This window comes from Myotis brandtii, unplaced genomic scaffold, assembly GCF_000412655.1.
Source record: "Myotis brandtii unplaced genomic scaffold, ASM41265v1 scaffold49, whole genome shotgun sequence".
Lineage (NCBI taxonomy): Eukaryota > Metazoa > Chordata > Mammalia > Chiroptera > Vespertilionidae > Myotis > Myotis brandtii.
Genome location: NW_005368707.1, coordinates 5,805,041 through 5,817,954, shown reverse-complemented (window position 1 = coordinate 5,817,954; position 12,914 = coordinate 5,805,041). Strand labels below are relative to the sequence as shown.

Genomic DNA, 12,914 nt, shown 5'->3' with positions numbered 1-12,914 from the left:
TTCTTTGTTTGGGATTTGGAGGTGCCCAGATGAGGCCCAGCTGTGAAGCAATGCAAGCTGCTGTGGGGCCTTGGGCCTTCTTTTGGATGTTCTGGGTCTCTCTGACCCAGCTGCAGTTTGTTAGGTAATTTTAGATTGCAAAGGGCCAGGCCATTCATATGCAAAAGCCTCTGTGCATAGCTTGGGTGGGGCGTGGTCTCAGGGAATCAACAGGGCGGAGCAAGCAGCTATGGCTGATCCTCAGCCCTGCCCTAAGAGGCCCCGGGTCTCAGTGTCCCACAGTAATCGCTGCAAGCACCTCTGAGAGAAAGCCGCCCTCAAGTTCCGCCCGATGCCAGACAGTCCAGTTTCTCCCCGTGTGAGTCTGGGTCCCCAGAGACTTGCCCGGAAATGGAGTTCAGAGCAGCTGGGAGCTTGTGTCTCCCTCCCTATTGAAAAACAACCGCGTCCTCAGTTGCCAGCCCTTTCTGCTGCGCCTCCGTACCTCTGCACTTTACTTCTGCACCTCCTCTGAGTCTCAGTGTGCTTTTCTCTTTCTTCTAGTTGTAGAATTTCCACTCAGCCAGCCTTCCTGTGGTTCTGGGTGATGTTCGTTTTGTCTTTTAGTTGTAGTTTTGAAGTGGTTTTGCGAGGCCGCAATTTCAGGTGTTTACCTATGCCGCCATCTTGGTTTCTCCTCATGACAGTATTTTTAAGAGAAATGCTTTTTAGCCTGGATTATTATGGATTAACTATTATGACATTTTACTAATCTGTCCATACAATTATAAGGTTTAATGTATATTTAAATCATAAGAAAATGATTGACAATTTCTCATTTTAGATCCTAATAGGCTATATTTTAAAAAAAAAAACTGGAGTTAATGAATAGTAACTAATATATATACATTGATCTATCTTGTGCTTGTAATAGGAACCGATATTCTTAAAATAGAAAATGTTATTTGGAATGTTACAACAGTTACACAAAAGTGGGTAGAAATGGAGTAAGATGGAGAAGTCTGGAAATTGTTTCAAATAAGCAGAAGCGAATAAATGTAGGCATGGTCTTTCTACTTTATTTTTTGTAACTTTTAAGATGATAACCACAAAAAATGTTCTAAAGCATTTTCTTCCTTGTTCATAGGAAAAGTCAAATGACAAGGAGCTAAAACAACTTTATAGATATTGCTTTTGAAAATCACTTTATAATTTACTTTGTGAAATCTGTCATATTTGCATTTAGATTTATAAATTTCAAATGTTACACTACTACATAAATATTTAATTATTTAAAAAAACTAGATCCAGTTATAGACATCTCAACCATCTATACTGATATAGTAAGATTTTTATTTCACTTTATATATTTTGAAAATTTTCAGTAGTTTTGCATTTCTAATTAAGGGTGGCTTATTAGTAAACTTTGCAGAGTGGAAGAGAAGTTGTGTCCTCTGCTCCTAGAGGTGACCTGGTCTTGGTTAAGTAGATTTTTCCATTAATATTTGTTACATGGATAAATAACCAGTAAATTAAGAATTGGCTATGTGGAAGATAAGTGCTTTTTTCAAAAGATAATGTTGATTCAAATAGTTGTGAATGTTTAAAGATACTGGTTCTTTCTATAACCTGCTTTTGAAAACAAACTCATTTAGGTTATGTCAGGAGTTGTTTTAAGTATTTTTGATTAACTGTGTTTCTGAGGGGAGAATGGTTGTAATAAGATTAAATAATTTTTATTTAGTGGCATATTGTTATATTTTATGTTTGCAGGGATAATTGTTAATCATACTCATTCTTTGAAGAACCAGTGTTAAAATGTAATTGCTTAGTTGAATTGTATACATATTTCAGTTTTTAGATATATCTTGAAAATGTTAAGTAATAAAAATATGTTTTCAAAGAATATTGTGGTAATAAACTTGTGTGATATATGGAACATTACATGATCATATGTATTTTGATGGGATTATCAGTTTTAATTTTTTTTAATAGGCGTATTCTACATTCTAAAGGGGAGCTAAGTGAAGATAGACATAAACAGTATGAGGAATTTGCTATGTCTTATCAGAAGCTGCTGGCAAATTCTCAATCCTTAGCAGATCTTTTGGATGAAAATATGCCAGATCTTCCTCAAGACAAACCAACACCAGAAGGTAAGATATTCTTAAAAACAAATATTATGATATTTTAGTAAGTACTACCACTAAAGTGTATTATTGCCAGATGTGTATTGAAAATTTAAGCCTTTTACATGCCTTTAAAAAATTGTAAATGTAGTAGTAATAAGACCTAATAAGAACCTTGAAAAACTATTTGAAACGCTCCGCTGAATGTAAAAGGCTTTAAACTTAGAGAATAATAATTAATTCAAAATATTATGATGAATTCCTTTGAGTTCTTTTGTAACTAATTTCCTTGGTTTATATCCAAGGGGCCTGTCGTAAACCATACTTTAATTATAGAAAGATTCACTTTATTTATCAAACTAGAGGCCTGGTGCACGAAAATTGTGCACTCAGCAGGAGTGGGGGGCGGTTGTCCCTCAGCCTGGCCTGCGCCCTCTGGCAGTCTGGGGCTCTCGAAGTCCAGGACCCCTCGCTCCTTACTGCCTGCCTGCTGGGCTCCTTAGCGCTGCCTTGACCCCGGCTTTTGGCTGAGCATTGTTCCACCTGTGGGAACATGCTGACCACCAGGGGACAGCTCCAGCTCCCTGGTGGTCAGTGTGCATCATAGCGACCAGTCGTTCCGCCATTCAGTCAATTTGCATATTAGGGTTTTATTATATAGGATTGGTGATAAAATGCATTTGACCTTTGGAATTCTAGTATATCTATATCCTTATTTTTAATCTGTTTGTTTTCAATGCTATATTATCTTGTTATTTAGAACTAAATCTTACCTTGCAGTTTGTGATATAAATTGTTTATTATTACGATGATGATGATATACTTATTTATTTTTAATCCTCACCCAACTAGTGAGAGTATTTTTTTCATTGATTTTTAAAGAGAGTGGAAGGGCAGGGGGAGGGAAGAGAGAGAGAGGGAGAGGAAAGAGAGGGAGAAAAACATCAATGTAAGAGAGACACATGGACTGGTTGCCTCCAGCATGTGCCCCGATTGGGGGCGGGGGTTGAACCTGCAACCCAGGTACATGCCCTTGACTGGAAATTGAACCCGAGACCATCTGCTATGCAGGCCAATGCTCTAACCACTGAGCATGCCTGCCAGGGCTGTTTATGATTTATGAGAGGAGTTTTTCATATTATTTCAAACGTGTTTTAAACTTCCTTTTTGATTATCCTGAAGTTGGTAGGTTCCTTAACATATTGCTCTAACCTGTCACACTAACTACTTGATAAAATAATTATATTTATGTTTGGTAGATAAGTATTAATAAATTAGTAATCTTTTTATTTTGTTTTTATTTTTGAAATAAGTTATTAATCTTAAAACTATCTGGCAATCCTATTTACTTAAAAATTTTAACAGGAAGTATTTGTACAGTGTGTGTATTATGTGCCGTCGAACCCGCTCCAACTCCTGGTGACTCTGAATGAGTGATGTGTAGTGTCCTGTTCTCAACACCCTGCTCAGTTCCTATAGACTCATGCTCATAGCTTCTTTTTTTTTTTTAAACATATTTTTATTGATTTCAGAGAGGAAGGGAGAGGGAGAGAGATAGAAACATCAATGATGACAAGGAATCATTGATTGGCTGCTTTCTGCACACCGCCTGTTGGGGATCCAGCCCGCAACCTAGGCATGTGCCCTTGACCAGAATCGAACCTGGGACAGTTCAGTCTGCAGGTTGACGCTCTATCCACTGAGCCAAATCGGCTAGGGCAGTGGTCGGCAAACTCATTAGTCAGCAGAGCCAAAGATCAATAGTACAACGATTGAAATTTCTTTTGAGAGCAAAATTTTTTAAACTTAAACAATATAGATAGGTACATTGTTATTAACTTAATTAGGGTACTCCTAAGCTGGCCTTTGCTAAAAATGTCCTCAATCTGATTGAGGTATGTTCGTTGAGGTCGACCCCTTCCAACTCTCTCATCCACACTCATCTTGTATACTTGTTTCAGATAGACGAGTGTGGATGGGAGAGTTGTAAGGGGTCGACTTCAGCGAACGTACCTCAAAACAATGTACCTCCCCCGTGCTGCGTATCCCGTTGCCCGACCGACCGACACCCCCCACTTCTTCTAATGCCACTTCTTCACAATAGACTCGCCCAGGCTAAAAACCGACTTCTGCGCATGGGCCATGAAATTTCAATCGCACTGTACGTGCGTGCCCGCACGTGGTATTTTGTGGAAGAGCCACACTCAAGGGGCCAAAAAGCCGCATGTGGCTCGCGAGCTGCGGTTTGCCGACCACTGGGCTAGGGCCATAGCTTCTTTTATGGAGTCAATTCATCTCATATGTGGTCTTCCTCTTTTCCTGCTGCCTTCTATTTTTCCCAGCACTCTTGTGTTTTCCAAAGCACCCTGCCTTCTCATGATGCACCAAAGTAGGACAGTTTCAATTTTGTCATTTTTGATTCCAGTGATGTTTCAGGCTTAATTTGCTCTAGGACCCACTTGTTCATCTTTCTGGCAGTCCAGGTATTGGTAGAGCTCTTCTCCAACACTATTTCAAATGAATCAGTTTTTTCCTGTCAACTTCTTCATTGTCCAACTTTCTCATCTTTACATAGTAATTGGGAAGAGAAGGGTGTGGATGACCCTTAGCCTTGGTCTCTAATGACACATCTTTGCTCTTGGGGATCTTTCCTAATTCTTCGATTGCTGCCCTTCCGAGTCTCAGCCTTCTATTGATTTCTTGGCTGCAGTCTCAGATAAGTGAACCAAGGTAAGAAAAATCTTTAATAATTTCAGTGTCTTCATTGTCTATGTTAAAGTTGTGTGTTTCTTCCGTAGTCATGATTTTTGTCATTAATGTTCAAATGCAGTCCTGCTTTGGCACCTCTTTCACGTCTATCAGAAGTCATTTGAAATCCTTGCTACTTTCTGCTGGTAAGGTAGTATCATCTTCATATCTTAAGTTATTTTTATTTATTCTACCAATTTTCATTCCTTCTTTCTCTGAGTCTAGCCCAGTTTTTTATATGATACGTTCTGCATACAGATTAAACAAATAGTTAAAATGCAACCTTGTCTGACACATTTGCCTCTAGGACATTATTCTGTCTCCATATTCTGTCATGATAGTGACTTCCTGTTCAAGATATAGCTTATTCATCAGGACAATCAAACACTGAGGCACACCCATTTCTCTCAGAGCAACCCATAGCTTTTCATGATCAGCACAATCAAAGGCTTTATTATAGTGTATAAAACACATAAACTAATCTTCTGAAATTCTTGGGAGCACTCTATTATCCAGCAAATGCTCGCAATTAGATCTCAATACCTCTTCCTTTTCTGAATCCATCTTGAACATCTGGCATTTCTTACACCATGTAAGGTAGAGGCCATTATTATTGTACTAGAGCAGTGGTCGACAAACTGCGGCTTGGCAAACTGCAGCTCGCAAGCCACATGCAGCTCTTTGGCCCCTTGAGTGTGGCTCTTCCACAAAATACCGGCTCTTCCACAAAACACCGACTTCTGCGCATGGGCCACGAAGTATCAGTCGCACTGTACGTGTGCGCCTGCAGGTATTTTGTTGCATGCCCACACGTGGTAGTTTGTGGTATTTTGTGGAAGAGCCACACTCAAGGGGCCAAAGAGCCGCATGTGGCTCGCAAGCCGCAGTTTGCTGACCACGGTACTAGAGGCCCGATGCATGAAATTTGTGCACTTGTTGGGGGGGGGGAAGAGTCCCTCAGCCCGGATTGTGAGGGCGCAGGCCAGGCCTAAGAACCCCACCAGTGCATGATGGGGGCTGGGGAGGGACACAGGAGGTTGGCCAGCCAGGGATGGACTGTGAGAGGGCTCCAGGGCGTGTCCGGTCCATCTTGCTCAGTTCCAATTGGAGGAACCCCAACAGCAAGCTAACCTACCGGTCAGAGCATCTGCCCCTTGAGGGTCAGTGCATGTCATAGCGAGCGGGTGAGCGGCCTTAGCATATCATTAGCATATTACGCTTTGATTGGTTGAATGGCCGACCAGATAACTGGACACTTAACATATTAGGTTTTTATTATATAGGATCACCTTACATATCACCTTACTTGTGTGGGAAATTTGAGCAATGGTGCTATTGTTACTGTATTCCTTGGCATCTCCTTTCTTGATGATTGGGCTATATATTGAATGTTTTCAATCTGTAGGCCATTTTGTTTTCCATATTGTTGCCATATCTTGTTAGGATTTTAATAGATTCGGCACTTGTGTCTTGAAATAATTCCATTGGTATTTCATCTACCCCTGGTGATGTATTTCTTCTCAGTACTTTGAGGGGAGCTTTTACTTCATTTTCTAGAATTACAGGTTCTTCCTCATAGTAATCTTCCTCAAAGGTATCTGTCATCCTTTTGTCTCTTCTGTATAGATTTTTAGTATATTATTTCCACCTTCCCTTTTTTCTCTCCTAGCCAGATAGTGTGTTTCCTTGTTGGTTTGTTCAGCATTCCTAAACTATGTTTGAATTTCCCTTTAATTTTTTAATCCTCTGATAGAGATCTCCTATTTTTCTTTTTTTATTGTTCTCTTCTATCTGTTTCTCTTTATCTTTATGTGATAATTTTTGAAAAACTGAATGCTGGATATGAACCCTGCTTTTGTCACCTTTTACTTTTGCCTTTCATCGGTCTCTAACAATTTTTAGTATTTCTTCCATTACCACCTCGATTTTTCCTCCTCCTTTTCTTCCTTCATTGTTTTAATTTTTCCCTAATAATACTTCCAGTTTTAGCTCACCGTTCTTCTGGTTTTTGGTCAGTGAAGTTTAACAGTGCCAATTTTTTTTTTTAATGTGGACTTTAAATCCATCAGGCATGTTATTTACGTTTTATTTTTTTAGTGCTCTTCTTCACCTTTACTCTGTTTGATATTAACAGTTTATGGTCAGTACCACAGTTTGCTCCTGGTCTTGTTTTGGCAGAAAGAAAACAGCTTCTCCTGCTTTCAGTTATGTAGTCCACTTTATTTCTTTATTAGCCATCCCATGGTGTCCATTTATACAGTCATCTTTTTGGTTATTAGAAGCATGTGTTTGTGATGGACAAGTTATAGGTTTCATAGAAATCTGCATGCCGATCTACTTTGTTTCTTAACTCCTAGGCCACATTTTCTGATGACATTTGATTCTGCTTTATCTCCTGCTTTTGTGTCCAGTCATTTATAATTGTCAGCATGTCTTGTTTTGGTGTATGATTAAATTCTTCTTGGATCCTTGTGTAAAAGCTTTCAATTTCGCCCTGGCTGGTGTGCTCTGTGGTTAGAGTGTCGGCCCACACACTGAAGGGAAGGAATGAAGGGATATACCTGAGTTTCAGGTTGGATCCCCAGCCCTGGTGGGGTGGATGCGGAGGCAACCAATCAATATATGTCTCTCACATCTGTTTCTTTCTCTCTCCTGTCCCTCTCTCCCTCCCTTCCACTCTCTTAAAAAAAAAAAAAATCAATGGAAAAAATTGGATGAGGATTAACAGAAAAAAGAAAGCTTCCCATTTCATCTTCTTCAGCCTCTGTAGTAGAAATGTAGATTTGAATGATTGTTATATTAATTAGGTTTCTTGGAAGTCTGATAGATATTCTGTCAGACCTTGCATTGTAGCCCCTAACTTCAGGTGCTCATCTTGCCTAAGTATTAAAGCCACTCCCTGTCTTCTGAGTTTGTCATTTCCAAGTAGAACACTTTGTAGTTGCCCAGTTGGTAATGTTGCATTCCAGTCCCTTGCTAACTGCAGGCATTGCAGTGTTTAGACATTCCATTGCTTGTTTTATAATTTCTAGCTTACCTTGGTTCATGCTTCTCACATTCCTAGTTCTGATTGTATATGCTGTGCAGCATCGTACTTTCCTTTTGCCTTTGTGCACATCATCTGGTAGATGTCATTTTGGCTTTGATTTGGTTTTGTCATTAGCAATAATGCTCTTTTCTAGTAACCTGACTGGTTTCCGATTTGGGAGTCTCATCTCTCAGCACTATCTCATATTTCATTTTGGACTGTCTTATTATATTATTTTCAAGGTAAAACAAAAAATTTAACAAAAAGAAAGAAGGAAATGCAGTAGTGGCTTACCACTGCCTTTGCATTGTGTGGGTCCAAACCACAGGTGCTTAAGTCCCAATCACCAAACACATATGAGATGTAAGGGCCCCTGTTGGTATTTGTAAAGTATCTACACTAATAAAAGAGAAACATGCAAATTGGTGTCACTTGGCTACGCCCACCAGCCAATCAGATGAGTATGCAAATTAACCCAACAAAGATGGCGGTTAATTTGCATACACAGGCGCAGATCTAAGACTGAAACAACGTAGAAGGAAGCCAAGTGCTGCAGAAGGGAGCGAAGCTGTGGAGAAGCAAGCCGGGTGGGGGAGGCGGGAGCGAAGCTTCGCTCCAGCCGCAGGAAGCCCTATTCTTGCAGGAATCTTCCTGCAATGGGCCTCTAGTCCTTTTATAAGAAGGTATTTTGTATTTTACATCCTCAATAAGAAATGCCTGTTGTATACTATGAATACATGTATTTTGTTACCCTATATAATAAAGAGGTAATATGCAAATGGTCATTACACCGTGACGGGTAACGACCAATCAGCAGGATGGCAGGGCAGCGAGCTACAAGCGGCATAGAGCTACAGGAGGGCGGGGCAGTGAGCTACCTGTGGCAGAGAGCTACAGGAGGGTGGGGCAGTGGGTGGAGAGCTACAGGAGGGTGGGGCAGTGAGCTACCTGCAGCAGAGAGCTACAAGCAGCGGTGGGTGGGGCGGCCAGCTGAGGCAAGTGGCAGCAAGCTACTCGCGCACAAATTCGTCTGCAGGGCCACTAGTATTTATATATAATTGTACATAATTTCGACTTTTTAATTTCCTTATCATTGAGCATTGAAATTTTGAATTTTTTAAAAGACAATTCCATCATAGGATTTGTGTTTTGGTTGAATCTGGCTGGTTTCTCAGAATTTTCTCAGTAAATTTATTATATTTTAGAACGCAAATATTTTCATGGTATTTAGCATCCTTTGGTATTTACTTGGTTTATTTCTACCAAAATTTTAGATAATTTTTTAAAAAATGCTAAATGACTTTTCAAGTATTTTTAGGCATTTTCCACAGATAATAGATCTTGACAAAATTTTGTCAATGTTTTTAAAAGATACTTCCACCAGGTGTAGAATTTTAGGGTGAGACTTTTTTTTTCTTTCAGTACTTTAAAGATGTTGCTCTACTGTCTTAATTTGCATTGCTTTGAATGAGGAAGCTGCTATCATTCTTTGTTTTTTACATAATGTATTTTTTTTCTGATTGCTTTAAATTTTCTTCATTATCACTGATTTTTAAGCAACTTAATTATATGTGACTTGGTGTAGTTGTCTTTATGTTTTTTGTGCTTGGGGTCCATTGGACTTCTTCAATCTGGGTTTATAATTTTTATCAAATTTAAAAAATTTGACTCTTCTTCAAATATTTTTTCTTCTTTCCTCCTATTGAGATTCAGTTACAATTATGCTAGGTGGTTTGAAGTTGTCCTTTTTATTCTTAAGTATTTATTTTTGTATTGGATAGTTTCTATTGCTGTGTCTTCAAATTCACTAATTTTTTTCTTTTATAGTGTCTAATATACTGTTAATTCAATGTAAAGATGTAGTTTTTATCTCTAGAAGCTGGTTATATTTTCCATGGTCTTGATCATGCTCAGTCTACCTTTTAGCTTGTTAAGAATATGAAGTATAGTTAGAATAACTGTTTTAATGTCTTTACTAATTTTACAATTTATACTATTTCTGCATTGCTTTTAATTATTGATTGATAGATTGATCTCCTATACATTTCTGGTAATTTTTCTACTTCTCTGCATGCCTGGTATTTTATTGGATGCGTGCTGGATATTTTTTTATTCTCAGAAATATCATTGAGATTTGTTCTGGACCTAGTTAAGTTACTTGGAAACAATTTCATTCTTTCCAGGCTTGCTTTGTTAGATGGGATCAGAGCAGTTTTTATTCTAAGACTAATTTTCCCTATTATTAAGTAAGTATCCTTTTGTACTAATTTTCCCTGTTAGTAAGTAAGTATTCTCTTGTACTGATTTCCCATGAATTAGAAAATTCATGAGTTATTATTTTCCCACTTTCACCTAGATTCCTCACACATAGAGGCTGATCAGTATTCAACTGAATATTCAAGGGACCTTCTGCAAATCTTTGTGTTCCTTTTTCTTTGGTACTCTGTCTTGCAAAATTTAGCCACCTGGGCTAGAGTCTTGCCAGACTCTCAGCTCTGTCTTCCTCAACTCATGGAGACTGCTGGGATCTGCCTGGCTTCTTTCTTTCTTGGCCCTGGCCCACAGCGGTCGCCAACCTTTCGGACATCACGGACCACCAGTGGTCTGTGGACCACCGGTTGGCAACTGCTGCTCCAAAGGTTTCCTTAATATCTTACCAGGTAATAAGCTAGGGTAGTTAATTGTAGGGGTCAGTTTCTTCTCTCTCAGGAATCATTCTCCTGTGTTACCTGATGTCTTAGTGTTTTGACAACCATTGTATTTATTGTTTGCCTGGTTTTCTAGTACTTCAACTTGGCCTGAAGAGGCCTAAATTTTTTAGTAACTAGAATACCCTTTTTTACCTCACAGAAATGAGATTGTATCATATATACTATTCTGCAACTACATTTTTAAGTTAATTATATATCGTAGAGGTCTTTTTATATCAATTTATGTTGTCATATAATTGTTTTAAATTGCTGCACAGTAGCATTCTGTTGTATGATTTTGCTGTATTTACCTAGTCTTCTGTTGACATTTAAGTTATATCTGGTTTTTAACTATTTTAGTCAATGCTATAATAAAATTTCTGTACCTATGACTATTTATGTGTACTACTAGTATTCAGGGATAAATACCTAGGAGTAGAGTTCCTAAGTTAAAAGGTTATATGCATTTTTATGTTCAATATATAATGCCAAATTTTCTTCCAAAAATTTACATCCACTAAGTATATGAGAATGAATGTTTTCCTTTGCTCTCACCACTGAGCACAGTAACCAGGGCAGAAATGATTTTTTTAAAAATATACATTGCAATATCCACCGCCCCCCCCCCCACCACCACTTTTTCTGTTGCTTTTTGACTTTGTAGTATTTTTTGCCTCTCAGGACTTGAATTGTTTTTACAATTTAAAATATTATGCAAATGCATTATTTTTAAAATTTGTAAAATATATGTGCATATTATAGAGTAGAAAGTGAAAGTCTCCTGTCATATCTATTCTGTTCTCCAAGATAACTATGGTTAACAGTTTGATATGCATCTGTCTAGACTTTGTTATATATAAAATGTATATACAAAATATATAGTCAGCTATCCTCCTCCTATATAATAAAAGGCTAATATGCAAATTGACCAAATGGCAGAACGACCGGTTGCTATGACGCACACTGACCACCAGGGGGCAGGTGCTTAATGCAGGAGCTGCCCCCTGATGGTCTTTGCACTCCCACATGGGGAGTGCTGCTCAGCCAGAAGCCCTGAGCTGGGCTCACGGCTGGCGAGTGCAGCAGCAGTGGCGGGAGCCTCTCCTGCCTCCGCAGCAGTGCTAAGGATGTCCAACTGATGGCTTAGGCCTGTCAGTCCTAAGGGATGTCCTAAGCCGGCAGTCGGACATCCCCCGAGGACTCCTGGACTGCCAGAGGGCACAGGCTGGGCTGAGGGACCCCCCTCCCCCGAGTGCACTAGTTTCGTGCACTGGGCCTCTAGTTTATGTATAACTTTATTGTTAATTTATACAGGATATTATTTTGCATGATTTCCTCTTTTCTTTTAATAATGTATTTTTGAGTCTTCTGAGTCAGTTCAGGTAGATGTGCCTCATTTATCTTAACATTTTATTAATGTTACATAGTGTGTGTGTGTGTGTGTGTATGTGTGTGTGTGTGTGTATATTTTTTGAGTCTTCTGAGTCAGTTCAGGTAGATGTGCCTCATTTATCTTAACATTTTATTAATGTTACATAGTGTGTGTGTGTGTGTGTATGTATATATATATATATATATAGATTACTTATTAGCCTGTATCATATAGATAGATATTTAGATTCTTTCCAGTTTTGCTCTGTTACAGTGTTATAATGAACATTCTTGTAAATCTTAGTTTATATTTTCTGTTATTTCTGAGGTATGATTGCTAGATGGAATCTTGCACAATCAAACAATATGCTGATTTTAAATATTGATAAACAATGACTAGTTATTCTCCCCTAATACTATATCAGTTTGTACTCTAGTTAAGATATGAGAGTGCTTCCTTCCCTACTGTCCTAATCTTTTAAACATAATTTTATGGGTCAAAGTGATGTTTGTTTTAACATTCTGATTAATACTGAGGTTATGGATTATACTCTCTTACTCATTTGTTTAGAATCTTTATTTTTCTATTGGGGTTTTGGTCTTATTTGTAGAATCTCTTTATATTATGGATATTAATTCCTCTGTATAAAAATTGCCAATATTGTCTTCTAGTTTGTCCTTTGCTTTTGTGTATTTTCTTCATTAAACAATTGATAGATTTATCTATCTTTTCCCTTAGAGTATATGGGTTTAGTGTATTACGTTTAAACATATTTGTTCTAAGGCATATAATTAATGAGTTAGGGAGGCATTGTTTTTTTTGTTTGTTTTTGCTGTTATTCTTGTTTATCCTTAATAACTTTTAATGAATAATCTAATTTTTTCTAGGGTTATTTTTAATCTGTATGATCATTCTTTTATTTACAACTAGAGGCCTGGTGCACAAAAATTTGTGCACTCGGGGTGGGA

General features: G+C 38.3%; 1 protein-coding gene across 6 annotated transcripts in view; it reads left to right on the top strand.

Annotated features, from left to right (window-relative positions):
• UPF2 (UPF2 regulator of nonsense transcripts homolog (yeast)) overlaps positions 1-12,914 on the top strand; it is a 128,726-nt gene that overhangs the window by 18,912 nt on the left and 96,900 nt on the right. For all 6 annotated transcript variants that reach the window (XM_005876567.2, XM_014547975.1, XM_005876566.2 and 3 more), the window contains exon 4: positions 1,975-2,135. In XM_005876567.2, coding sequence (XP_005876629.1) covers positions 1,975-2,135 — 161 coding nt within the window. The remainder of the gene's footprint in view (positions 1-1,974; positions 2,136-12,914) is intronic.